This window comes from Perca flavescens, chromosome 6, assembly GCF_004354835.1.
Source record: "Perca flavescens isolate YP-PL-M2 chromosome 6, PFLA_1.0, whole genome shotgun sequence".
Lineage (NCBI taxonomy): Eukaryota > Metazoa > Chordata > Actinopteri > Perciformes > Percidae > Perca > Perca flavescens.
In genome coordinates, this window is record NC_041336.1 from 16,697,043 (window position 1) to 16,724,727 (window position 27,685).

The following is a 27,685-nucleotide window of genomic DNA, read 5'->3' on the forward strand; positions in this document are numbered from 1 at the left end:
ACTAATTTTTAAGCGCTTTCGCCTTTGAGACTTCTGGTCAGTGCAGGCTTCCGTAGTCCTCGTAGTGGAAGAATGGCTGGCTGGATGTTGCTCCGCTGTATTTTAGGGCCTCATTTACAACGAATTCACCGTTCACCGGACCAGTCTCGACCTGAAGGCAGGGGCGGGAGAAGGGTAGGGATATTTATAATGTTTTGTTTTTTATAATTTGTTTGAGAACAGCTGACTGCGAAAACTGAGCAGTATTTAATGTCTTAGCATTGATGTAGCTCGGGCTACGTCCCCGGAAGTGTCAGATGTTTGTTATTGAAACCCTGCTGTCACTGCCGGGGTAACGGTTTGTAAATGAATGAAATTCCAGCAGCACATGAATAAATACGCTTGTCTTCATGTTCAATTACTTTTTGTTTCACCGTCACAGTCACAGCCAGTCTGTAAGTGAAGCCTCATGAACTGTTTTTGTCATTGACATTAGGTGAAAGGAAACTTTGCCAAAACGGGAGAAGAAAAGATAGAAGCTGAACAGAAAACGAATAATAAGAAAAAGCATGCATGTTAATTTTAACAGAGCCACTGTAAAGACTGTGTGTAGCTGGAATGTATATCACCCTGTCTCTTTAAATGGCTACAGTCAGTGCTACTAGCTAGCTAGCTATCTAACGTTCGCTATCTGAAAGGCAGACGTTAGCAACAGTGCTCACGTAATGAACAACGTTTTCTCTCACAGCAGGGATGGACCTACCAACCCAGGAGTCTGGAGAAACACACTGACAGCATCATCGGTTGGGTCAGTATGATTGATAATACTGTATTGAAAAGATTAAGAAGTTCTGTCAAGTAAAGTTCACTCCAGTTCTGAGGTCTTTACACTGGCTCCCTGTCTGATTTCAAAAGACTACTGTTGGTTTATAAAGCACTGAATGTTTAGGGCCACAATACATTTCTGATCTTCTGCTACATTATGAACCATCCAGACCTCTCAGGTTGTCTGGGACAGTACCTACTCTCTGGCCCCAGAGTCAAAACTAAACATTGAAAAGCAGCATTGCGTTTTTATGCCCCACATATCTGGAACAAACATTAGGCTAACTCCCAGAAAACTGTCCACTGCAACTCTGTTCTTTTAAATAAAGACTTAAGACTTTTCTCTTTGCTGCTGCTTTTTATTAAATCACACAATTATAAATTTCCTACACTGCAACATTTATTTTTGTATTTTAAACCTATTGTATTCTATTTCAGCTTTTTATTTCCTATTCTCTTTACTCTTTAACAGCCATTTTTAAATTGTATTTACATGGCCTTTTGTAGTGTGTTTCTTTTGCACTTTGCCTCAATGCTTTTAACGCGTTTTATGTAAAGCACTTTGAATTGACTTGTTGCTGAAATGTGCTATATAAATAAACTTTCCTTTTCTTTTCTCTGTCCAGGCTTCAGCACTGTGGTCTCTGTCTTACTACAGCTCTCCTCTTCTCATCTGCTATCTGTACAGGAAAGGTAGGATGTAAGAATTATGTTTGATGGAAAATGCAGTGAGACTTATTCTCCACTACTTACTGCAGTCAAGACCAGAGGTGAAATATTAGTTGATTTGTTGACCAACTGAAAATTAATAAGCAACAATTTTTATATGTATGTATGTATATATATATATATATATATATATCGCACATTTTTAAAACACTGAAGCAATTTTTTTCTTATTGTGAATACTGTAAAATATGAGCTTCACATGTTTCAGTAAAAGTCTTTCTCAGAATGTTTGGCAGTATTTTTTTTCTATGACATTTCTCCTTCCATTAAGGAAAAAAAATTGCCACTGGGTATGATGTTCTGTTCTCCTACAAGTGGGATTAATATAAAGTTAATCAACTGAATCATCCAGTCAGACTGCCTCAATAGAAATTAATTGCTTGAGGTTGTGTGCTACTCCGTAGTGTATAATTAAGCTTCTGATATTGATTAATGCATATCGTTGTAGGGTAGTTGTCCTACTGTGAATTTTTGTGTTGGTGCCTGTTAATGAGGCTCAGATCTAGCATGGAAAAAGAAGGAGGTGAGGGGTGGAGGTTGGTTTGTGGATGTCTGAATTATGTTGCTTTGTGTATTTTTAGGTTACATCTGCAGCAGTAAGCTGATTCCAGTGAGTCAGTATGTGGGAACAGTGCTGGTGTGTCTTCTAGGAGTGGCCTGTCTTAGAGGTGAGGCTACATATTTCAACTGACTGGCAGGCAATGACTAATTCAATTCATTCATCTTTAAAATATCATAACAGATGCTGTATATTCTGCATGCCAATAAGATTTCATTAACATTGAGACCATTGCACAAGGTCTACACCCCGAAAGCATACTAAACGCATCCTTGACGCTTTGCAGCAAAATGTTGTTTGTGTTTTGTGTGTACTCAGCCTATATCTCTCTCTGTTATTGCTGTATTTCTTCCTTCCTCTCTCCCTTCCTCCCTTTCTTCCTTCCTTCATTCTCTCCCCCAGGGTGGGGGAGATGGAAAAACTCTGAGTATCTTCAGTTTATCTCCATTCTTGAAGAAACCAAGAAGAATCACACACCAGCAACCAAGGTGAGGTCATGGCAACTTGACCATTTTGGGGGGAATAAGGGGACAAAATAATAATTACTCATGTGTTTGTAAGTATCCATATTAATTAGGGCTGAAACAATTCCTCGAGTAACTCGAATAATTCGATTACTAAAAATCCTCGATGCAAAATAATTTGCTTCGTTTAATTAATGTTACCAGCGTTGTATCGTTCACGGTGTTTCCACACGGAGGATTATTACTGTCGCACACCGGGCGACACATGCCATGAAGACTGATAACAAAACGAAGAAAGAGCGTAAGGGGCTTAGAGAAGAGACAGGCTGGAGAAAACGACAGAAAGTGTCCAAAGTTTGGAATCAGTTCAAACGTAATTAAAACGAAAACTCTGTACAGTATGTCTACTGCAAAATGGAACTAGCTTACCACAATAATAGCACGACGTCAGTTCTTCAGCATCTCAACAGAAAACATCCGAGTCTAACTTAGTCCTCCATTCCACGAAGCGGACCCAACAAAAGTAAATAACAGAGTCGTATGGCCGATAAAACTACACCAAACACAACAACTACCAAAAACAAAGACAAGAAAATACGTAGTGGTGACCACAATTTGATCTAAAGAGCCGACTTGTTGACTATCCCTTCGGAAAAATTGAAAAACAAAGCTGATTGTTGCGCACCATTTTCTCTCACTCTCTCCACGGAGAAACCGCTGATCAACGATCTACTAGCATAAGTGTTACAGAGCTGTGTGACATTGTAATCAAATATATAAATGAAAATAGGTTGAGTATAACTAATATTTACTTATAGGCCTATATACAGATCAGTCTCAGGTTGAAACTTGTAGTTCTGAAAGTTAAGCTGCACAACTTAAGGTAATGTTTATGTATGGTTTTTATTGCATTTCAGAAAATGTTTTCTTTAAAAACAATGTAATATGGCACTTAATGTTTAGTTTTTTTGAGAGATGATATTGTAAGCAATGTAGGCAATAAAAATGTAGCTTTTTCCGAAAATTAAACCAAACTATTTTATATTATTGCTCTTCAATAAAACAAAAGTATTTCTTATTGGATTACTCGAATAAACGATGGAATAATTGGTAGAATACTCAATTACTAAAATAATTGATAGCTGTAGCCCTAATATTAATACATCAAACGTATCTACTTTTTTGTTTGTGCTTTTCATTTAGAAAAATCTAAGGTGCTATGACTTTGACTTCTCGTGCTGGCCTTCGGATTTCAGCTGGACAGAAGTCAGCAGTCCGTAAGTGTCTTCTATTTTATTGCCATTTGAAATTGCCATGCGTTTGCTGCAATTCTAGTCCAATCAAGGTCAGTTCATTATTAGACAAATTAGCCAGCTGGCTAACACTGGCACATTCACAGAAACGTTGATTAATGTGCATTGTCCTTTTATAAATGAATAAATACGTGAAATTAAATGATGAATACATGCACCCAAATGAATAAATGCATCCAGTGATGTCAAATGTTTTGGCGCTCATCTGTTTCATTGTAAGCCTTTGACTCTGTGTTTGACAGAAAACTATCCAAGGCTGGTGTTTCTCTGCTAAAGCCAGAGCCCAGACTAAGAGGAGCAGCAGACAGTGTCCTCAACTCTGTGCGCACTCTACCATGCCACATCATCAGGTAAATGCAGCACCATCCAAAAATGAAGACTGCATGACTGCAGGACGACACTGCAGATTTGTTACTAGTATCACAGGGGATAGATACAGTCTGCTTTATAGTAGGTTTGCATGTTATCACCCCTATTCATTCTCATTTTTCCAGGAAATTATGAAGTATTTGTCCAATGTCGCTACAATGTCATCAAATATATTGTCTTCCTCTCCAGTTTTCTTATTGCCCACTCATTTGGGAGGAGGATGCTGTACCCTGGCTCTGTAGCTTTACTGCAGAAAGCCATGAGGCCCATGCTTCTGCAAGGCCAGGCTAGGTTAATAGAAGAGGTAAAAAAAAAAAAAACAGCCACCACACACTCACTTTCTTAACTGTCTATACTACAATAAATAACGATCATCATTCTCTGTCGATTTTGTCACAGTTTGACGGCCAAAGGAACAAGCTTGTGGCCTGCGATGGCAATGAGATCGACACAATGTTTGTGGATCGGAGGAGAGACGGGGGACAGACTGGCCAGACCCTGGTTAGTGTCTGGATCAATTTGTTGTTTTTGTGCCTTGGGCTTGTTCCAGGGTCCAACAAAACTGATGTCCCATCAGTCACACTACAGGTAGCTCTTGAAATGTATGATTTCTGCCACAGGTCATCTGCTGTGAGGGGAACGCAGGCTTCTATGAGGTGGGCTGCATGAACACTCCACTGGAGGGTGAGGAATCCACTACGTCAAAAGAGTCAATATATTTGATAGTGCTCTAGCACAAAATGAAGTTGTATACTGCAGTTAAATCTTGTGTTGATGTGCTCTGTAGGTGGCTACTCTGTGCTGGGCTGGAATCACCCTGGCTTTGGAGGCAGTACGGTAAGCAGTGTTTCCAGATTTGGTACTATATCTTTTAAACTAGCATTAGCTTACAGTGCATAGCTGTGCTTCACATAGTCCTGACAAACGACACAGTGGAAAACAATGGCATGTCGAAATTCTGGTTTCAGTTTGACAGCATTGCACAAGAGGCTATCACTGGAGTGAAATGAAGCATTCTAAATCCGTGCATGTTTTTTTAAGGTGGGTTGAGTGTTGCTGTTATGTTTAATAATGCAGGGATGTTGCTATTTTACTTGTATTTTTCTGCCAGGGAGTGCCATTCCCCCAGAATGAGGCCAACGCCATGGATGTAGTGATCCAGTTTGCGATCCACAAACTCGGCTTCCAGCTCACCGACATTGTCGTATATGCTTGGTCCATAGGAGGCTTCACAGGTACCCAAAGACCAGGACAATACACGATGGGCACTATGCTATACATGTGAATTGTGTTTTTTTAGTCCGTCCTTCCTGGTTCTGCTTATCCCTCTATCTCTCCATTCCCTTTCTCAGCCAGTTGGGCAGTGATGTCATACCCAGAGATCCAGTCTTTAGTGTTGGACGCCTCCTTCGATGACCTCCTTCCTCTGGCCCTCAAGGTCATGCCAGACAGCTGGAGTGAGTCCTAGGGGTTGAAGGTCATACATCTATTAATTGTTGCAGCAGGGAGCTTTGTTCAAGCAACTGAAATATATTTGTTCTCCCTTAGGACCGTTGGTACAGCACACAGTTAGGCAGTACATGAACCTCAACAACGCTGAGCAGCTTCTCAAGTCAGTGGGGCAGTCTATTTATAGTGTCACTAATCGTCAAAGTCTGCATCATTGAACATTACGCAACATATTGGAGTGTAATTGTGAAACCAACCTTTTTTGTTGTTGTTGTTGGCGTAGCTGGCAGTGATGTGGCTGATGATTAACACAACTCCTTCTCTTCCTCCAGATATCAGGGACCAGTCCTGCTCATCAGGAGAACCAGAGATGAGATCATCACCACAACGTGAGTCCCCACAGTCCATTTTAAAATCTGTGTGTAGTATAGCAGGATTACTTTCCATTGGGTTTACACATGCATGCTGTTAGCAGGAAATTGGTTGAAATAGGATGTTGAATTCAGAAAAATGTGATTTAAAAGTTGAGTTAATTGTTTCAGTTAGTAAGTTAAGTGGGACATAATTATCATTATCATCATCATTGTTCTATATAAACAGTAGATGCATGTCAAATGGCATGCCAGCTTCTGCATAACATTTTAGCACTATACCTTACGCCATAGTTATATAAACATAATTATAAAAACACACATTCACACCAGAAAACTACCCAGCACTTGAATTATCTGTTTACAACACAGTAATTGTCAATATGGTCAGTGAGGGTTAAGTGCCTCGCTAGTTAATGCAGAGGCAAGAGGAAGCATTTACTAGCCTACTCAGTAACACTATATAATAGTAAGAAGTACACTGTATATTACAGGGGTCCAGAGGACGTCATGTCTAACAGAGGCAACGACCTCCTGCTCAAGCTGCTACAATTCAGGTCGGTATTCTCCTTGCTGGATACGATCAATGTATTTGGACTTGTTGAGTGATGCATCTATAAGTGGTGATGTCATTTCCCTGCCTAGGTATCCAAAAATAATGACAGATGAAGGGGTTAGAGTTGTCAGACAATGGCTGGGATCCTCCAATCCCTTAGAAGAAGGTATGTGTGACTACCATTTCACTGTGTTGGGATACTTTTCAATTGCCTTTTGTGTAAATTAGAATATAATTTATTGTATTGTACTGAAGAAAAAATGTGTATATCTGCATTTAGGATTTGAACATGTGTGTAGTAAGTTGGTATTATAACCGCTGTGTGTAATGCCAGCTCACTCTCTCTGCAGCATCTGTGTACAGTGGCTACGAGGTGGACGATGACTGGTGTGTGTCTGTGCTGCAGTCGTATCAGGCAGACAGAGATGTTTTGTTTCCATGGAGTGTTGGTAAGCCCCTGGCTCATTTCACATTTACAAGGCAAATAAACTGCACACAGTACTACCCTCATACATACATTATACACCTCAAAGTACTTTTACATGGCCTCAAACACACTGTTATGTATGTTACCAGGTGAGGATATGACTCTGGAGGGAAGGCGGCAGCTGGCTCTTTTCTTGGTGAGGAAATAATAATTTGTTATCCATGCGCTCAGTCTCAGTGTGTGTAGTTCTTTCTTCAGCCGCCTGTTGTCTTTATCACACCGCTCCAAGTCAGGATACAAAGTCTAATTTCCTTTTCTCCAATAAGCACCACTTTCCTGTTTAAGGTTGGCTTACCTTCCCTTCTCTCGCACTCCGAAAAAACACATCACAGCTATTCACAGACATCATTACCACTGAGGAACACTATTCTGGTCGCCATAGTAACCAGCTCACCTGTGCTCTCAGGTTGACTGCTGTAATATATTTCACCGCGCTCAGCTTATTGAAGTCATTTAACATCAAACAAGAGCGGTGCCGTCAATTACAGCTAATGCTATGCTTTTCCTCCCTCGGTAATTCCTTCTGAATTAGGCTTTATTCACCTGTGTAAATCCTTAAGAGATGGGAAAGATTTGTAAGGCACTGAGCCAGAAAGACTGAACCTAATGTAATCAAGTTCTGCACTTTTTGTTCATCGCCCTCCCACACCTCTCATTCTCCATTCCTCCTCCATCCCTGTCTTTTCTCTCTCCCAGGCACGGAAGTACATGCGAAACTTTGAAACTACACACTGCACTCCTCTCCCCGCCTCAGAGTTCCACTCACCCTGGAGACTGTGAAGGAAGATCGATGGACGAGAGGAAACAAGCAGTGAGGATGTGGATGGCCTGTGGTCAAAAGAGCGCGTTCCTGGCATGGTGTGAATGCATTAGTGATTTTGCTTCAGATTTTTTCCAAGACAGATTCATTGTCATGTATAGTGTTGCTGTGGTGGCATCTGTCCCATAAATCTGTAAAATATGGTACATCTTTTCTTTTTAGGTTTTTATTTCATACTTTTCAGTGTTAGTCTCCTAAAAGAAAAAGGGAGAATAAAAGATGCATTTTATGTAAATGCAAAAAAGCCATCCCTCACTCCTTCCATCATTCCCCTCTTTGGCTGTATTTGTAAAGAAGCAAATATAAGTAGGAATGCATTGCTACAATTTAAATATTATAAAACAATCTTAATAGGAGTTTTAGTATTTTAAATTTAAATGCAGCCAAAATGTAAAAGCTTCCGGTTTATTTCTTTTGTGGACACTATCTCTATGAACAAAGCTGTATCTTAACATGATCTTGCTCTTACATGTTCCATTAAATATGCTGAATAAAATGTTTGACATAAGGGACTGAATTCATTTGCTCAGTACTTGATACAAGTGTTCAACAAATTGCACCGATATACAAGAGACTTAGATTAATAAATTGCCTTTGAACAATACACTGCTGAAGACATATTGTCAGTTATAAGAGCTTTATTGAATTCCCTTTGTACTACAATCAATTTGGAAAATGAATATTAAAATGATTACATTGACAAAAATGTGGAAATAACTCCTGATTTACATAATGCTAAGGGAAAGTCCCATCATTTTCCTGAAGTTGTCCATGGCTTCTTTCACTTTTTCAAGTTCAGTTTGACTCTGCCGTAGCTGTGGAAAAAATAAAGTAATTATTTACCAGAAATTCACATGTCTCTCACACACTGAGAAACCCTGTGAGTCAATTTCTTTTTCCCACCTTATCAGCATCCTGCTCTTGCACCTTCACTGGCACCTTCTCCTTGTAGTCGCTCTTTGCCATTTTCTCTCTCATCTTCTCCATCTGTTTTTCCAAGTCACCTTTCTTTGTCATCAGCTTAGTCACTTCCTTCTCCACATCGATGAGACCCTGAGGGAATTAAAGGTTAAGTGAAGACGAGGACTACAGTTGTAAATTATGATCTTGTTACTTTAGGTCAGTAAAGGAGGAACAGAGGAAACACTATACTCAAATTCAAGTGGAGGAGACCTAGTTTAAAAAGGATTCCTAGCATGATTACCAACTAGGTGAGGTGCATTCATGCTCTTAGACTATTCAGGTAGTCATGTAACCTGTCAAACCAGAACCAGTGAATTCAACTGTTTTGCAACTTTAAGAACAATAGTATGGTAAACATCATCATGCATCAACACACTGTGTCCAAGGAAGCTAAAACAAATCACCAGAACTAATGTATTTACACGTCAGGTCTTGGGTAGAGTGATGGAAAGAAACCAAACAAAATTGAACAGATTACCCTGCCCTCACCTTGAGCATAAGGTTGACAGTACATCTGTCAGAGGCGATGACCACAGCACAGCCTCCTGGGACAGGCTGGTTGCCGGTCACAGGAATGACGGCCTGAGAATAAGACAAGGTCTGAATCTGCAGACTGTACTTCTGCACCAGGGACACGGTCGCAGAGTCTATGCACTGGAGGTAGCCTGGGAGACAAATGGGCACATCGAAGTTTAGGCATCATAAATGATAATTTGTTGAAAAGATGTATTCAGGATTCAATACCATCGGTGGTTGAAACAATTAAGTGTGAACAGAAAACCGATAAATTCCTTGACTTCGGTTTTCTGTTCACACTTAATTGGTATTAAATTCTGAATGCATCTTTTCAACAAATTATCATCTTACTTAAATGTAAAGTAAATGCACAGTAGTATTCACAGCAAAATGTACTTAAATTCTCAAAAGTAAAAGTACTCCTGTGTACTACACTGTTATTACTGATGTGTAAGCAGCATTTAATGTTGTAGCTGGCCGAGGTGGCGCCCATTTTAACGACTCTATAAACTGTTCTGTAGTTTATTCTATAACAATGCTTCACATCGTATAAGTTCATCAGGTCTTCTGTGTAAAATCTTTATCATCAATATATAGAATAAAAAGGTACAATATTTGCCTCTGAAATGCAGTGAGGTAAATGTATAAAGTAGCATAAAATGGAAATAATCAGCTCTTAATGACTTTCTTTATCTAAAATAATTGCTCCAAACCAACTAAGTACAAAGTATCACAACAAGAAATCGGAAAAATGGCTCTAGTGAAGAGTGGGACTATATTAAACTCTTAATACGCTCTACCTGTTATATGTATATTTCAGTTTCTAAATGTACCAGTACTTTCAACCTAATAATTCAATTTACTGAATGGATCCTATTCATTTTCTTTTGTCTTTTTTTCCTTTTTGTTGAATTGTTTTTTTCTTTTTCGTGAAGTTATATTGTCATGTGTGCTGTGTGTATGGGCATGTATTTAAAAAAAAAAAAAAAATGAGATTGTATGTAAGAGGTCGCAATCTAAAAAGGTTGGGAACCACTTTTTTTTTTTCACATAACAGCTGAATGTTGCGGGGTAAAAAGTACCATATTCCCTTTAAACTGTAGAAGAGTAGTAGTATCATAGAATGGAAATACTCAAGTACCTCCAAATTGTACTTATCATAGACCAAAGTAACAATGTACAAAAATGATTAAGTATGACAATTACACCCAGGTTGACAAATAATGAAATGTCCCTTTTCTAATTAAGATGATGACTAGTTGGCCTTAAACCAAGATTTATTTTGCAGTAACTTTTCTGTCATCTTACAGTCAGCTCTGGTCTTGGTCAGGTTGTAGTCGGCCCTCAGTGACCGGATCGTCTTGATCACAGTCATTACGAACTCCATGTCACGGTCGACCTCCTCACTGTGCCAGCAGAACTACAACAAGACAAGACAAAAAACACATTGCTCACAAAGACAGAAGGAGAGCATCACCCAAAAATGAACTTTGGTGAGTAGAATTTTAAAATTAGCCACGTTCATCCTCTCACAAGATCTGAAACTGCAACTTTACAAAAAAGTTGACCAGTGCAGTCATTTGTACATCCTCTTTTGTTTTTAAGATTATTTTTTGGGGCATTTTTAGGCCTTTATAATTACAGGACAGCTTAGATATGAAAGGGGAGAGAGAAGGGAATGACATGCAGCAAAGGTCCGCAGGACTGAGCCTCTGTATATGGGTGTGCGCTCTACCAGGTGAGCTACCCAGGCGCCCCCTGTACATCCTCATTTACCCTTTCCTTGTCTCACCTCCTGTGTATTAGGGTAGGGTGTGACGCTAATGCTGGGGGGATCACTCTGAGGTCGTCGTCGTGGTAACCTCTGGTAGAGCTCCTCACTGACGAAGGGCATAATAGGAGAAAGAAGGCGCAGACCGACATCTAAACAGGTGTAAAGGGTTTGTCTGCACAGCAGGGCCTGTCTCTGGCTGGCGCTGTCTTCCTCTGCTTTACTGAACACTGGTTTCACACTTTCCTGGAGGACAAGGAGAGTGGGAGGGAACAGATTTGGCACCAAGTCTTCTGCAAAAACATTTAACTTTTTACATGCACTCACATAATCTATTTAAAATGAAGGGACCTGGGCTGCTCAGTGGGCTCAAAGGCTCTTACCAGGTAGACGTCACAGAGCTCGTACAGCCAGAAGTTGTAGATGGCGGTCGTGACGGTTGGGAAGTCATAGGCCTTGAAGCCAGCATCACAGAGACCAACAGCAGCACTCAGTCGAGACAGAATCCACCTGTCTGATACGCTCTCCTCCCCACACAACTGAGGGGGATTGGATGAAGGGTAAAAGAGGAAGAGATTCAATTAACAAGACTTGTGTACAGGGTACCTCCCAAATGTCAATGTGTACACGTTTATGAATACAAAGCAGGGCAACAAAGGGGTAAAAACCAAGCCCAGACAAATAATGGTTAAAAAAAAACAACTGTTTTGCTAAACAGTTACATGGTCAAAATATGGCGCGCATGTCATTGGATGAATATAAATCAGCATGGAGCAGTGCTTGTTTATGTAGTCTTTGTCCTTCATCTTTTCCCCCGGTCTCACCTGGGCTTTCTCTGATGGTACAAAGTTGTCTCCCAGCGTCTTCATGGCAAACTTCACAGCGTTCCACAGTTTGTTGCAGAAGTGACGGTAACCAAGGATCCGGTTGACATCCAGGTTGATATCCCTACCTGAAAGACATGCACAGGAATACAGGATCGTTTCAGTGTGTATTAAAATAGATTGCTTTCGTAACAACTGACCTTGTACTTACTGATTGTAATGCAGTGTTTTGATATATTTGATGTACTCAAGGTTGAGATCCAGGCTGTTGGCCAATGGAGGCACAACAAAAGGAGAAAGTAAATTAACAAAAAAAGAAAAATGAGTTCACCTTGGCCAGTGTAGGCACACAGGGCGAACCGGAGAGCATCTGTGCCGCACTCTGGGATGCCATTTGGGTAGTCTGATGCCTGGCCCTGCTTTGCCTTCTCCACCTCCCCTGGATCCAAGTTGCTGTCCATCAAAAGGGCATGAAGACCCTAGAGGTTAGGGGTAGGGGGCAAGGGAAATAAGGAGGGATGTCACCACTGAAAAGAAAATGTGTTAAACAATTTTCTCTTTTCATCTTGAGAATGTGTTCAACTGCTTGATGTTTTAATAGGCAGGAAAGGACCTTTAAAAGGGTTTTATTATTAAGGGTAAAGTGCAATTCACTACAAGTCCTTCAGTGCCCTCTAGAGGACAGGTCTGCTTCGTCTGAGCAGTTTCCGCTCAGCTGGTGAAGAGATTGATGGCTCAATAAAAGCTTGTTGGAAGCAAAAAAGGGTTCTTATTAAAGCTTTCATAAGAGTATGGGCCTCAGGGGAGCAATGAATGTGGGGTGACCATGTAATAGGCAACCCAAATGGGAGAGAGGAGAGACTATGTATTTGTGTATCTGAACATGCATTAAAGCGTGATTTGGCTTTACCTCGAGGGAGATCCCTGTAATGACATCCAGAGGGTCAATGACGTTGCCCAAAGATTTGCTCATCTTCCTTCCGTGGGCGTCCCTCACCACTGCATGCAGATAAACCTGAAGGAAAGCATCATCATTACTTAAGGCCATTTTATAGTCCTGCGGAGGCTCCACGCAGAGCTTTTGCTGTAGCCTACGTAAGTGGCCTGATGTTTATACTTGTGCGCTGGTGTGTGCGTCGAGCCGGCATGTGTGTGTGGAGAGTGTGTTGTAGAGCGAAGGAGAAGTGAGAGAGTGACGGCGTTTAGCTTTGGAGCGACTCTAGAGTCATAGTGAGAGAAACAAAGTGTCTCCCCTGTTCTTTCTGACCACGGTGGGAAATCTTTAGCAGGAGAAGTTAACCGTCTCCTTGATTTCATGTTGTTTATGGAGAAGGAGAACCAGGACATGAGTCTTTGGGAAACGCAACGCTACCAAGCTACGGCCCAGCGACGTGCGTCGCTGCGACGTGTAGTTAAATTTTTCGAGGGGTGCACATCAGGCTAAGGCGTAGGGTCTGGCGTAGACGCAGAGGGGTCTGCGGGGGTACGCTGTCAAAGTCATGTCCTGCTAATAGCACAAATATCACATCATGTTGGGTTATGTTCCTGTTTGGGCAGTGTTGATTGGTCTCACCTCTTTGAAGGGCAGCTTGCCTGTCAGTTTGAGGCCCATCATAACCATTCGAGCAACCCAGAAGAACAGGATGTCATGGCCCGTCTCCAGCAAGGTGCCAGGGTAGAACACATTCAGGTCCTGGGTCTATAGGAAGACCCCAATTAGCATCATTTTTGATGGAAATACATAAACACAACACAGACAACACTGCTAAAAAAAGTCATATTTATACAGAATGTTTTGAGAGGTACAGTGACCGGTGAACCAGTTTCAAATATTAATCAAAGGAAAAGTGTACTTAGAATTTGGGTGGCAGCATTTCCAGTTACTACACTTTTCTTTATTACACAATTTGCCATTTTAGAGCAGTGTTTCTACTGCAGAAGACAGCTTTACGATCTACTGCAAAAAGTGCCATTTGTGTCAGTAGAAAGGTGGTTAACCTCACTGGGGATTTCCACCGAATGCAGAACGTCTGTGGACCGGCTCCGCTGCGTGACGGCTCCGTGCTCCGCCGTCCGTCAATACCCACCAGGTCTGGATTTGTTGCGTAACGGCTGCGGCCATGACTGACAGCTGAAGTCATGAGGCGCCACGAGATCTCGCGAATTCACGTAGAATATAACCACAAAATCAACAAGTTTGTTTCCATCCAGAGGAGTAGAGGGGAAACAACTGTGTGCTGTGTTTTCAAGGTGCAGTGCAGGGAAATATGATCTGCTGTGAGCATGGTGTATTTTATTTCGAAAATTAACCGGATATTTATTTTGTTTCTGTGCTCGACTTCCTGTCCCGCACTATCTGCCGTGTGCTGAATTGCTGCGGAGCTCTCCGGCGTCGGGCAAAAATAGAAGCTCTGCGTATCTGCTCCGGAGGGCTGCGGATCGCCGGAGCTGTGCCGGAGTTGGAACACAAGCGTTCTGCAGTCAGTGGAAATACACGCATCGACTTTAATGGAAACCTAATGACTCCGCCACCGTTCCGGAGCGGATCCGCAGACGTTCCGCAACCGGTGGAAATTGGGGGTCAGTCTTTTACCTCATTAGGCCATCCGAAGATGGAGAAGGGGAAAATGCCAGACGAGAACCAAGTGTCCAGAACATCGTCATCTGAAACACAGGAACAAAAGTTATCTCATCTGTATGAATATGGAGTACAATTAATTACATTAGGTGAATCTGTGTAGTAGCAAAACACGAACCAATTAGATAAGCTGTATAACAATTGTGGTAATGAGACAGCTAAATTAAAAAGTGTTCAATCATACCTTGTCTGAGGGTAATTTTGTCAGCAGACACATTGAAGCGTTTTGCAGCCTTCTCTCTGGCCTCCTCCTCCGATCTCCCACTCATCCAGTAATGACCGTCCATGTCCTGGAGGGGAAAAAAAAATAGTTGTAGAGTAGATGAATAAAAGAAATAGTCAAAGAAATGTGGAATAACAAAAAGCTTTTATCAGTCATCTAAATGCATCCAGACCTTGATAATAGTGACAGGCATCATCTTACCTCTCCTGGTTTAACGGAGGGATCGTTGACAGTGATGAAGTAAGCAGGAATACGGTGACCCCACCACAGCTGCCGAGAGATACACCAGTCCCTGAGAGGAAGATGGATGGATGAAATCTGAAACATGACTCACGACACACTTGATTGTGCAAAATAATAAATCTATCTATCTATCTATCTATCTATCTATCTATCTATCTCTATCTCTCTAAAGCTGCATTAGTCGGGTAATCAATTAACTGATCCTATTGGCATCTATTTTCATCAATTCATTTTTTAGATACTTTTTTGACTAAAACTACCATACATTCTCTGGTTAAAGCTTCTCAATTGTGATTTGCAGTTTCTTTGTCTTATGTGATAGTAAATTATATTTTGAAGTTTTGAACTGTTGGTCTGACAAACCAAGCATTTAGAAGAGATCACCTTAGGTTCTGACCAAAGATTTGTTTTTTTCACTATTTGTTTGCTGGCATTTTAAAGACTAAAATATTTACCGAAAAATCAAGGAAATAATGAGGATTAATTAAGAAAATAACTGTTATTGCAGCCCTACTTTTGTGGGATTCTTTCAAAAGAATATTAGCATATTCCCTCCGTCAAAGTTACATTTAAAATGATTAACTGCCAAGTTTTCAGTGTTATGGCCAAAAGTGCAGATACTTTATGTATCACTGTGATAACACGGCCTACCATAAATGAAGTTGGCCATAACTGCTCAGAGCTATTTTGTAGTAAGTATAAAGAATAAGCCTAAAACAGAGGAAACACATTTGAAATAAAGAGATAATTACCGGATGTTGTCCATCCAGTTGAACCACGTCTTGAGGTGGTGATCAGGAAGGATTTTGAGCCGTCCCTCTCTGACAGCGTCTGCAGCCTGCTTGCCCATATCTGTGCAGTTCACATACCACTGCGGCTTCAGCAGCGGCTCCACAATGTCTTTGGAACGACTAATAGGGTAGATTCACAATGGGGCTTAAAGAATGATCCTGAACAGGATGAAAAGATCTAAAACACAAATAACCTGTCTTCTACTTATGCACACATGAACCTCACTTTACCTGCAGACTGGGACGACCATAGGGTTGTCTTTGATCTCTTTAAAGTGGCCTCTGTCCTTCAGAGCCTGCAGCACGGCCTTCCTGGCCTCAAAACGCTTCATGCCCTGGGGGACAGACAGAATAGTTAAAAATGAGAAATTAAGACATAAAACTAATACACCAAGCATACTGTGAAGAAACCTGACTTTTAATGTCACGGCACAAATGCACACACCGCAGGGGGAAGGGCAATAATGAGACACTATACCAGGAAGGGAGGAGGCACGTTAATGAGGAGGCCATTCTCGTCCAAGATGTTGATGAAGGCCAGATTGTGTCTCTCTCCAACCTCGTAGTCATTATGGTCATGGGCTGGGGTAATTTTGACAGCACCTGAACAGAAAATGGTGCAGAGGGACAGGAGAGGCAGAGAGGAAAAAAAGAGAACAGCCATTATAAGGAAAGTGGCCTGGCTTAACGACTTGTTATGATTACTTATTCTCAGCACACTGCAGACCCAAAGGCACATTGTCTCTTTCTGTAACCATGCCTACCTGTTCCAAAGCTCATATCCACAAATTCATCTGAGACAATTGGCATCTTGCGGTCACAGAAGGGGTGCAGCACCATTTTTCCCTTCAGATGCTGATATCTGGGGTCAGCAGGGTGGACAGCTACAGCAGAGTCTCCCAACATAGTCTCAATACGAGTTGTTGCCACGATCACTTCCTCATCTAAGCAACAGAAAGAGAAATGTGAAGAAAGGTTTTACTGAAGTGGCACAAGGTGTCTTTCATTCAAAATATCGTGCTCTCTATGCGCTCACACACCTGATCCGTCCACCTTGTAGGCGAAAGACACCAACACTCCAAACTCCACTTTCTCTTTGTAACCAGGCACAGGCAACAGAGTCCTGCCGCTGAGCTCTTTCTTATCCACCTGCAAACCACCCAGAAGATTTAACCAGGCACAGCACGGCTAGGGGCAGGGTTAACAACGTAGGGCTAGGTACTGTTTGAAAACATTTAATATAATTTGCTATAAATACCAAGATTACACTTTTTTTAAGTACTGAAGAGGGAATTCATAATTGTATAGCAATATTTTTTTACTAAAAACATTTCTTCTCCTTTTTAAGGATTATTTTTGCTCATTTTGCCTTTGCATACCCCCATTCAGGCAAAGTTTTTATTTAACACACAACAAAAAATGTTAAATCTCAACCAATGCACAGGTTTAAAACCCTTAAATCAGAAAAAATAAGAAAAGAATAGAAACAAGTAGACACATTTTTGTGATTTTACTGGAAATTGCCTATGCCTTTATCACTGTAATAAGATGCATACTTGCCTCTATGTCAGAGATGGCAGAGTTTAGTGTGCAGGACCAGTTGACCAGCCGCTTGCTCCTGTAGATCACTCCCTCATCATGCATGCGGATAAAAGCCTCTTGGACTGCATAGGAAAGTTTCTTGACAGAGAAACAGGTATATTAATGAGAATGAGGAATTCTGATTCTATTCACATTAGTTTAGGGATTTCAAAAAACTCACAGGGTCCATAGTAAAGCAGGCTCTGTCCCAGTCCAGAGAGGAGCCCAGCTTCTTCAGCTGGTGGTAGATACGGTCTCCCTTCCTAAAAAGGCAAAGGGGCTAAGTTATACCTGTGCCTTTATTCCAATATTTATCCCAGTTCAGTTGACATATTTTGTAAAAGGTAAGCAGAAAGAGTTTATATTTGGAACTCATTTATGTCCTTCCTGGAAAAGAAAATGCATATATAAATAACAAATGGGAGGATTTGGTTCTGCCTTTCATTTGAATATTTGTTGTGTAGTTTAATTTATTTTTTATTTACTCTTTGTTATTATTTTAATTGAAACGTTTGTGCGGCTTGGGAAAAGTATGTACATGGAGGGGCACATGTTTATATACTGATGTGCTTCTTTCCGTTATGATTGAAACATTGTTAAAAAAAAAAAAGCTCACATCTCCTTCTTTCTATTACTTCCTTCACTCACTCATTCTTCCATTTCCAAACTTCCTTGATGAAGTTTTCCCTGCCCAGATCATGGCGGCTCAGACCCCTCTCTCTCATCAGCTTTTTTTCCACCACCACCTGGGTGGCGATGCCAGCGTGATCACAGCCCGGGTTCCACAAGGTGGTCTCCCCTAGCATCCTGTGCCTGGACGGACAGAAGAAAGCACACCAATTCAAACACACGGTCCAAATCACAAAAAGTGCAAATGAAATAGACAGAAATCCCATGGTGCAACAAAAGTCTCACTGAAAATATGACTATCCAATTGTAGTTACCATCTGGTCAGAGAATCCTGAATGGCGTTGGTGAGGGCGTGACCCAGGTGAAGTGATCCAGTCACATTAGGTGGAGGGATGCACATCATGAAGACGCCACGAGGGTTGTGGTCACTAATACTCTTCCTCTGTAGAATGTAGTGAGGGAGAAAGACATGTTATTGCAGACTGAAATGAAAAATTAAAAATATGATATTTTCTGTTGAGTGAATATGGTGCGAGTGGGAGGACTTCCTTACCCCATATTCAGGCTTGAAGAATCCCTGTTTCTCCCACCATGAATACCAGGCAGCCTCCACATACTGAGGACTGTAGGAGTCAGGAAGCGGGCTAATGACATCTGACACCAGAGGAGAAAGAGAGAAAGGGTTGACATATGGACCTGAGGCTTACCATGATAAAACATGAAAACGCTATTCATATTATGGAGGGTATGCACAAGGGGTTGGGGCAAAAATTGATTCTTAGATGAATCAAATTATGTCTCAATGCAGAAAGTCAATAATCGGAAATGTAAAACCCAATTCTCGACATAATGATCACCTGTAACGGTTTTGAAAGACCGAGCTATACGTTCCCTATGGCTGAACCAATTAGATGGTGAAACAAACAGGGGCATCGTGTTTACGTTCTTAGCTAGGCTACTTCTTGAGTTTTGGTGAGGATGGCTGAGCAACCACAGAGGGATACAATCCAATCTGCTCCCCCTGGCCTAAAAGCTAGCGCATGTTAGCATCTTGGCTTCTATGAAGTTGAAGGGAAAAGGGATCTGGAGCCACAATGTATCCAAGTTGTGTCTAACTAAACTTAACTATTTTGGGAACACAACAAACATAAGAAACCATATTTCATGTTTCTTGTAATAATAAAATATAGTGATAAAGTAATAAGTAGTAGTAGTAAGTAAATTAATCTGTTTATTTTAATTATGGATCATCATAAATACGCTAGGTTTTTAAATGTAGCAAGTAGTCACGAAGTGAGAAAAATTAATCATGTATAAATGTCAAAAATGTTGATGCATCGATCATTGTTTTATAGTCACATTGTAGCCCTCTGCATCCGAATCAAATTACGAGATGCCTAGATATTCCCAATCCTATTATGCACGGATGTCATTTTTTCACATAATAAAATCCCCCCACACCACCACTAAGGGGCAAAACAAGCCTGCAATGACTGCTATGAATGGGGAAAGCTTCAACACCACATACTGTATGGTGATGTCACGAGCATTCCTTTGGTTACAAGAGAGAAAACACTGATCAATCACCCTTTTTCTCCCCAGGAGCAGTGGGAACACTGTATGTGATAACTCCCAACTCCTTCTTTTCCGGTTTGGCCTTTTTCTAAGAAGAGAAAAAACAGATGATGTCGAGTGATCTTAACCTATGCAACAACAAACAAAAAAGTTGTATTGTTGACTATATTCAGGTTTTATTTTAAAATAAAAGAAGTTCTATTTGTAGAAGTTAAGTATCCATACCTCTGTCAGTGGCTGAGTCTTTTTCTTCGCCTCCATGTCCTTCTTCTGCTGAAACTTTTCCAGCTTTTCTCTCTTCTTAGCTTCCTTCTTCAGCTGGGCTTCTGTCTTTGGTGGACCTGAAGGAGGAAACATAAGAAAATCAGAATACTGTGTACACACAAAAAAAAGAAGAATATTCATGATCTGTGGCACAAGACTTCCTGACCATTAGCTGTGGCATCGGCAGAATCAACGGCAAGACTGGCATTGGCAGCTTTAGCATTTGCAGCAGCATTTGTTTTCGGTGTAACTGGCACCATCTTTTCACAAAGAGTGATCTTCCCCAACACCTTCAGGAACTGAGGCTGATTTGTGCAAGTCGTGAACCACCTCGTTACATTGGTCAAGACTTTCCTGTCTGATGGCTCCAACACCTAAAAAGAAAAAATTTAAATCAGACTATGGTTGACTGGTATATGCTTTATAACACAGTCAAATGTTGACAGGCGCCAAACATGGCTGAGATTTCTCAGTACTAAATGTGTTGCACCACATACGTACATATTTGAAAGGGAGAAGAACAGCAGTAGCTACAGCCATATCAGCCAGGGTGACACTCTCCCCCACCAAGAAGGTTCTTGGTTCCAGTGCCTGATCGAGAACCTTCAGAACGCGTATCAAATCCGCACGGGAACTCTGCTGGAGCTGAGAACGCACAAGTCATTTAGCCTAAGAATAATACCTCACAAGAAAATCACACACATGTCCAAGTAAGCATTTGGATACTCCTCTCACCTTCTTATCCACTCCAATCACCCCCATCAGTGGGAAGACGACAGCACAGGACACCGGAGTGAGTTCATTGTCTGCAAAGCTGAGCCACTGCCACACCTGGCTCTGCTGCTTTGTATCTATACCAGCCCTGTTCCCCTGATTAGCCAGGTACCAGGCCACAGCACTGGCCCCACTCAGGACGGAGTCACCTTCCCCAGCGCCCAGCAGCAGGGTCGGTCTGGAGCGGGCATTCAGGGATGCAGGAGGGTCCTCTGTGAGGGTCCGCAGGCAGGAGGACGGACAAAACTCTGCAGCTATGAGAGTCAGAAGGCTCCTGAAGTCATCAGGGTGAGGGGACACGTAGAGAGTGGCCATCTCTGGTGGAGACACAGGCATTATGTACATTATGAACTGGTGATTTGTGCATATTTTCTTTTTGCTAGTAGTTAAAACCAGTCCAAACAAATATGCCTGACGTGATTCTCTAAGACATTCTTTAACTACCTGACAATGGTGGAGTGGGTGTGTTTGCCTGTCATACCAGTTAAATAGCGTGACATCTACGGTAAGGTTAACAATGGGATATGAGCTTTGTAAACAAACTGGTTTATACGTAATAATTTATGAAAACCATTTTCAGCATCGTATACTAAACTACATCATCGTTCCAAAGTGTCAAACGATGGCTGTGTTAGCTGGTTAGTTATCAGTTTCACTTGATGCAACCTCTGCCACCTGTCAAAGGCTGACGCAAAGTCATGCCAAACAGGCTAAGTTAGCTTTAGCTAATCAGACAAACTTAACGTTAAACCAAAGCGATTAATTCGAGTTTGTGTGTGTGCATGCGGAGCTTTAAGCGTGTTTACAAACGTAGCGATTATTTTAAACTCGTAATAAGCCCTCGTATAATAAACCCATGGCTTGTTATTGAAAATGTCTTTAAGAATGTATCCATACCTTTGAACGAAACAGAAAGAGAAGTCAGCTTAAGTTAGCATTCACAGCAGAACCAAATGAGTCCTCTCTGTCTCTCCGCCGTCTGATGCAACCATGCGACGAGCTAGTAACGTGTTCCGGGTTTACGCGCTGCTTCCGCCACAAACCGGAGGTCTATAAAATGTTTTATTTTTTAATAATGATAAAAATATTAATAATGGTTAAAAACAACAACAACCAATAGTGGAAAAAGTATACAAAAAGAACATTAAAGTAATAGTATTAACATCAAAGTGTATAAAAATACACACATCTAAATAAAAATACTGAAGTATCATGATCAAAATGTTTCCAAAGTAAAAGAAAAATCCTGCATTCAAAGTTTAGAGTGTCACAAGTAAAAGTACTCCCTATCCATTATTATATCATTATATATTATTATTATTATAATAATGTAATAATATTACATTATTGGATTATTAGTATTGATGCTTTGACAATGGCAAAGCAATACTTGCAATGCTATGTGCTGGTCGAGATGGAGCTTATTTTGACTACTTTTTTTATTTAGCTGCTTGGTAGTTTAATCTATAACAATGCATACAATGCATAATTCATAACCTTCTCATTAGTTTTATATGCAAAATTCTAATTCAAAGTAACTACTTACTTACGCTACTGTATCTGTCAGAGTATGAAGTACAATATTTCCCCTGAAATGTAGTGGAAAATAATAGAAAGTAGAATCAAATGGAATTACTCAAGTAAAGTAACTCTTATTTACACTTAAGTATATTAGCATTCATATTTTATATCTGGAAGGTTTTGATGTGAATACAGGTATGTAACAAATGTCTTGTTTTTGAGGAAGGAAAACATTTTTTATTGCAAAGAAAAAAAACAATGATATGCCAGCATTCTCTTTTATTATAATGTACGTGTAAGCAAAGCTTTATCATAACATTTATCATACAATAATTGTTTTGAATAATTACATCCAAACGCCTAGTGCACAGTGTTTTTAATTCACAGTTGGGTCACTTATACCAGCAGCAGATTATTTGGACAGCTAGCCACAGTGAAGTGTAAGACCTGCAGTATAAGCCGTTTGTAATTCACTAAATTTGTTTAAAAAACATATGGCTATACCTTTATATTAACTGCATATCAAATGACATCAAACTGAAATAGTGCCCCCTCTTTCACACTCTTACTCAAAGAAATTTACAAACCAAAACTGGAGAAAACATTTGAAAAAGTTTGTTACTAATGGCGTCATGTGGACTTTCCCTTCACTTTTCACTCTGACTCCTGCCCAAAAGCTTCTCTTACCGCACTAATGACCATATCCACCATCCCCGTTATTAACCCCCCTCCCAGCTTAAACACATTACCCACCCCATTTCCACTTCTAAACGCCAGCCTTTCCACCCCTCCACCTACAGCTTTCACCTGACCCCCCATCTCTGACAACACTGTTCCTATGTAACCTTCGATCTGTTCCCACAGCCTCCCTCCAAAGAACTTGGTCACCCACCAACCATTATCCAACGCATCACTAAATATCTCCACTGTGTCTCCAGCCAGGGTCCCCATGCCAGTGACCCCAGTTTCGCAGCTGTTCAGCAGGGCCCCCAGCATGGAGGAGGAGCAGTAGTAGACACTGGAGAAGCAGTTTTCCCCGATACAAAGTAATGTTTCTCCAGCTAAGCCCATCCAAGACAAAAGATCAGAGGCCAAGAGGTGGAACAGGGAGAAGGTTTCTCCAGGCAGGGCAGACAGAACTCCAAGGTCTTCTTGAAGAACGTATGTCACCTGAGTCAAAAGAGAGTTAAATGAGATAAAAATGTGTGAATAATGAAATGACAGAATGACCTGAGGGCATGTAATGAGTGAAAACTTGCTGCTGGCCACACCTCATTCCAGTCTCTGGGAGGAGCACACTGGAATGAGGAGATTTATTAAACAATGCTGAAACTGAAACTTGAAACAGACTTGTTTCTCTCCAAATTGACTAAACTAACATCTCCATGTTTTATTTCATGAACATTTGGAAGATTAGTAGTACTTAGTACTAAACCAGTATTAGTCATATTTTGCTTTATCCTATTGTTGTTGTTGTTGCAATTTGGTTTTTAATTGTTTATTATTGCCTTTTGCAAACCCGTTGAACTTTTCCCTTGTTGTTTTCACTCATGTTGTAATAAATTACTATCCTAATTATCCAGTATTGTATACTTGTAACTATCAAGTACTAATTTTACACATGCATTTCACTTTACTTGTTATGAGGAGTATTACTCAGCCTGTGAAAACAGTTGTATAATGTCTTCTGTTTCTCTGGACGTGCTGTCTAAAGTTTGACAAAATAACCCTGATGATGTCATTGGGCTTAGCCTTGAAGTCTATTCCCTTGTGAGCCTTGTGGAAGTATACAACTAAATTGCTGGAGTATACCTCTATTTTAAATTAAATTAAACTATGTCTAAAAGGTGCAGTAATTTGAATCACCTGTCCAGGTAACTGTGTAACTCTGGAGAACACAGGCTGCAGCGGAGCTGTAAGGATAGACATGGTGGTGCAGAGGATGAAGACCAGAGTGCTGCTGGAATTTGATTCTGTCTCTTGTTCATCCACAGCTTCATAGTCAGCTGAGGACTCACCAGCCACCAGCTCTTCAGTGATCAAAGCCTCTCTTCTTTCCTTAATGTGCTCATTTGAATCTGCATCCAGCTTTTTTATGTTTCCAGGGAGCCCCTCACTATGAAGACCTACGCTGATTCCAACAGTCCCCTCATCTGCTCCTCCACAGCCTTCTGAGAACAGCTCTGACACTCCCAGCATCTCCTCCAGCTCCTTCACGCTCACTTGCCTCTCGTCTTGTCTTGTCTCTCTGATTAACCCCATGCTAAAGCCACTCTTCTCGCCTGGGACAGCGCAGCACACTGCAGACCACAAAGGTTTTGTCTGACACTCCTCGTCTTCATCCTCAGCAGCCCCGAAACCACCTACCCCAGTCAGGATGTAGAGATCACCCCCTAAAGTGCTGCACTGGGGAGTGATGCTTGACTGGACCAGTGTTGTGACTGTTGAGTCCCAGTCTTGAAGCGGGGAGTCTGTGGGCGAGACATCATGAGAAGGATTCCTGCCTCCTCTGAGTAGTGTTGGTACTGCTACTTTAATGTTGTCTTCTTCTTCCTCTGTCTGGCAGAAAAAATAATCAGACACACGTTATTATGGTTAGGGCATAACTTTGGGTTCAACATTGGGTGGGAGGGAGGTGATTGGGGGGGGTGTTGACATGTTGACATGTTTAAACATTTCAAACACTTCATTTTCTGCATTCTGGTAAAGTTTTCTGCAACAATTTGTGCCTTTCCTGCATCAAGTAGTGCAAATGTCTTTATTTATGTAAAGGAAATTATAATAGGTTTTTTGGGGGGTTGAACTGGCCAGTTTTGATTATGGGGGGGCGGGGGGGTAAATTACGCCTATGTGGGAGCATTAGGATCTATGCAAGTGTACAGTTATAACCCACTCTATTATCTAACAGATACTTCAGCTGGTATTTTCAAATATGAATTATTCCATTTCATTTTATTTATCATGTCCAAATGTTAAAAACTTCTTAATTAAATGTAAAATGAAAAATAAATTAAATATAATAATGAATGAGTCTATATAAGATTGGAAAAATAGGACATGAACAATTCTTGTTCCTGTCTTACTGTCGTATGCAAGCAGTATCTGACAATTGTGTGAGGAGTTGAAAGGTTTACGTTTGAAAAAAGTGATTTTTTTAAACAAAAATCCAGCTTTTTGGGTAGTTTATTGGTCACATACAAATGCTCTTATCTGTTTTTACTGTCTGTATTCAATTCTCAAATGCAGGGACTTGCAGGAATTTACAATGTTTAATGCAATGGCAAAATAGGTATTCTTTAATCTTTAAGTAAAAAGTACTAATGCAATGACCAAAAAAAGAATATATTCCATTACAAGTAAAAGTCCTGCATTCAAAATCAAACTGAAGTAAAAGTACCAAAGTATTGTCCATAACATATACTTAAAGTATCAAAAGTAAACATACTTGTGGACTTAACTACATAAGTGTGATCTATGAGTGTGACAGGAGCTGAGTCACTGTATCAACCTGAGGGGTTGTTAGATGATTCATGGGGTAGATGAGAAGAGAAGGAAAAATAAGTTTTGTGACACAAATGTTTATTTTTATTTTACTTTTTATAATATTTGATTTTTGTAAAATGTCTCTTTGGTGGCACCACATTTTTTGTAAGTATTAGTAAATGTACTTTCCACCATTGATTTACTGCATGCTTGCTGTAACACCAATCTGTATGATTTTGTACTATACATTTTATTTTTCAAATTCCATTATTCAAAAACAGATAGTACCACTTTAAACAGAATGATAGATGCCGTCCTTACCACAAGCTCTTTGCCCTCCTCTCCCTTCTTCTCTGTCCATCCGTGGCTGAGATGGAAGGCCGAGTAGACGGCTGTGTCACAGGTCGGTTTGGACAGAGTGGCAAACGCCCGTCCCCCAGGCAGTCTGTGGCAGAGTGGGTGCAGCAGCAACCCTGCAGAGGCTCCCTGAGGTGGCGTCTGTCTGTAGAAGCAGTGGCTGCAAAGGCTGAAGCCTGGCTCGGAGTTGTCCTCAGCTGGAAGAGACAGGCCTGGGCCCAGCATTGCCAGCAGCCAGACAGCCGCAGCAGCTGCATTGACAGCAGCAGGACACAGCATGGTGGTGGTGAGCTCAGCAAATCCCCTCTCTCACATACACACTCAGACAGAACAAGAGGGAGAGGCTTATGAATTATCCAATGGTTTCCGTATATAGAAGGAAAAGATAAGGTGGCCAAGGTTGGCTGCTGATGGCTTGTTGTTTTCTCACTTGCTCCTTGATCTCTCCTCCAATTTGTGTCCAACCATGCCTGTCTTCTTTTAAAGTCTGCTGCACTCTAAACGTATTTGTGTTGCAGGCACAATCTTGCTTACTCCTTCATTTCCCTTTCCCTGACAACCTCGCCCCCTCTGTCAGTTCCGTCGTCTGCGACTCTCCCTCCACTTCACCCCTCCCTCTATGGTTACACCTTTAACTCCCATTGATGCCAGGTACACAAGCCAAGCACACACCCATCAAAGCTGCCAATTACCTGTAAGTCTGCATTCCAAAACAATGGTCCTTTAAAAAGCTAAATCCCTTTAATGACACAGTCTTGCGGTCCATTTTTTTGGTAAAGAACATTCCTGAAAATGCTGGTTCTGTACAGTTGCTTTGAAATACTTCCATATCAAGCAGGACTTCTCACTTGAAACTCCATGAAAAATGTGAGCAACTGAGCTCTAAATTTCACAATGAAATCCTCATTAAAGCTTAATCCTGACAGTGTCAAAGTCATGGGTCATTGTCTCACCCACAGTGCAGTGATTGTTGAACTCTTAACTTCCAAGACAAAACACACTCCCTTTGATGCCTTGCAGATTGCTTTCCTTGATATTAGAAACATGCCTGTTGAGACATGATGTTGGCGATGACTGTTCAAAAACAGCAATTTGCTTGTAATCTGATAACCCTGTGCCTGAGTAAGAACAGTGAACAGAAAAAACATCTAGCTTTCTTTTGAAACCTTAAAGAGGTATAGTCCAGCCAGGCTGCCTTCAAGTTACTTCATAGTTATGGCAAACATGAGCCAAACGTACCCCTGGGCTTCTATTAAGAGTGGTATCAGGATTCCTTTGCCGAGGGGTCAAGCAAGCAAAGAAAACATGTGCAATAACCAACATGAACTAAGTTTACATGAGCTTTGCTCAAACATAGCTTTAGTGTAGTGAATGTTGTCAGTGCACATGTATTCTCACAGACTATAGCATACCTGAGTGACTGACTGTAGCTCTGGAATGAGAGATTTAGGATTGGATGTTCTGGGTGGGGCATCAAGTCACACTATACATTCTCAAATGGTGCAAGAGAAATATTTTAAGACAAAGATTTTTTTTAATTTTTTAAGTAAAATGGTCTCTGTAGCATGTTGTTAGCAGAATCTGTGAATGAAACCTGACATACAATTTAA

General features: G+C 40.9%; 3 protein-coding genes across 4 annotated transcripts; 1 reads left to right on the forward strand and 2 right to left on the reverse strand.

Annotated features, from left to right (window-relative positions):
- Positions 1–32: 32 nt before the first annotated feature.
- On the forward strand, positions 33–8,438 carry abhd16a (abhydrolase domain containing 16A, phospholipase). 2 transcript variants are annotated; one of them, XM_028580978.1, is made up of 20 exons: positions 33–174; positions 728–787; positions 1,431–1,497; positions 2,115–2,201; positions 2,495–2,580; positions 3,760–3,833; positions 4,112–4,219; positions 4,428–4,542; positions 4,638–4,739; positions 4,859–4,922; positions 5,026–5,075; positions 5,350–5,473; positions 5,591–5,695; positions 5,787–5,850; positions 6,020–6,076; positions 6,553–6,615; positions 6,704–6,780; positions 6,965–7,063; positions 7,191–7,237; positions 7,798–8,438. In XM_028580978.1, the coding sequence occupies exons 1-20, from the start codon at positions 73–75 to the stop codon at positions 7,879–7,881; spliced, it is 1,635 nt and encodes a 544-aa protein (XP_028436779.1). In that variant the 5' UTR covers positions 33–72; the 3' UTR covers positions 7,882–8,438. The 2 variants fall into 2 exon arrangements, with proteins under 2 accessions (XP_028436779.1, XP_028436780.1); XM_028580979.1 differs by having other exon boundaries at positions 731–787.
- vars1 (valyl-tRNA synthetase 1) lies at positions 8,308–21,726 on the reverse strand. The gene is made up of 29 exons (XM_028580909.1): positions 21,612–21,726; positions 20,676–21,031; positions 20,442–20,585; positions 20,107–20,314; positions 19,902–20,017; positions 19,689–19,764; positions 18,655–18,755; positions 18,416–18,543; positions 18,120–18,284; positions 17,653–17,734; positions 17,451–17,570; positions 16,931–17,039; positions 16,655–16,834; positions 16,369–16,493; positions 16,122–16,225; positions 15,852–16,010; positions 15,058–15,148; positions 14,818–14,923; positions 14,589–14,659; positions 13,569–13,694; positions 12,906–13,010; positions 12,327–12,474; positions 11,996–12,123; positions 11,555–11,710; positions 11,193–11,417; positions 10,709–10,820; positions 9,374–9,549; positions 8,825–8,974; positions 8,308–8,736 (listed from the first exon to the last, which is right to left on the reverse strand). Exons 2-29 carry the CDS (start codon positions 21,027–21,029, stop codon positions 8,647–8,649), a joined length of 3,855 nt encoding a protein of 1,284 aa, XP_028436710.1. The 5' UTR covers positions 21,030–21,031; positions 21,612–21,726; the 3' UTR covers positions 8,308–8,646.
- Positions 21,727–22,889: 1,163 nt separating this feature from the next.
- On the reverse strand, positions 22,890–26,354 carry LOC114557324 (uncharacterized). Its single transcript, XM_028580754.1, has 3 exons — positions 26,040–26,354; positions 24,102–24,794; positions 22,890–23,405 (listed from the first exon to the last, which is right to left on the reverse strand). The coding sequence occupies exons 1-3, from the start codon at positions 26,352–26,354 to the stop codon at positions 22,890–22,892; spliced, it is 1,524 nt and encodes a 507-aa protein (XP_028436555.1).
- Positions 26,355–27,685: the final 1,331 nt, after the last annotated feature.

Excerpts from the sequence above, each read along its gene's own strand:
- LOC114557324 (XM_028580754.1), bottom strand. The coding sequence starts at position 26,354 with ATGCTGTGTCCTGCTGCTGTCAATGCAGCTGCTGCGGCTGTCTGGCTG. Across the intron at positions 24,795-26,039 it reads AGGAGGGCAAAGAGCTTGTG|ACAGAGGAAGAAGAAGACAA; the intron begins GTAAGGACGGCA and ends TTTTTCTGCCAG. Across the intron at positions 23,406-24,101 it reads TTACACAGTTACCTGGACAG|GTGACATACGTTCTTCAAGA; the intron begins GTGATTCAAATT and ends CTTTTGACTCAG.
- vars1 (XM_028580909.1), bottom strand. The coding sequence starts at position 21,029 with ATGGCCACTCTCTACGTGTCCCCTCACCCTGATGACTTCAGGAGCCTT. Across the intron at positions 15,149-15,851 it reads AACTGGATGGACAACATCCG|GGACTGGTGTATCTCTCGGC; the intron begins GTAATTATCTCT and ends TCTTCCTCTCAG. Across the intron at positions 8,737-8,824 it reads AAGAGCAGGATGCTGATAAG|CTACGGCAGAGTCAAACTGA; the intron begins GTGGGAAAAAGA and ends TTTTTTCCACAG.
- abhd16a (XM_028580978.1), top strand. The coding sequence starts at position 73 with ATGGCTGGCTGGATGTTGCTCCGCTGTATTTTAGGGCCTCATTTACAA. Across the intron at positions 5,696-5,786 it reads GGTCATGCCAGACAGCTGGA|GACCGTTGGTACAGCACACA; the intron begins GTGAGTCCTAGG and ends GTTCTCCCTTAG. Across the intron at positions 6,616-6,703 it reads CTCAAGCTGCTACAATTCAG|GTATCCAAAAATAATGACAG; the intron begins GTCGGTATTCTC and ends TTCCCTGCCTAG.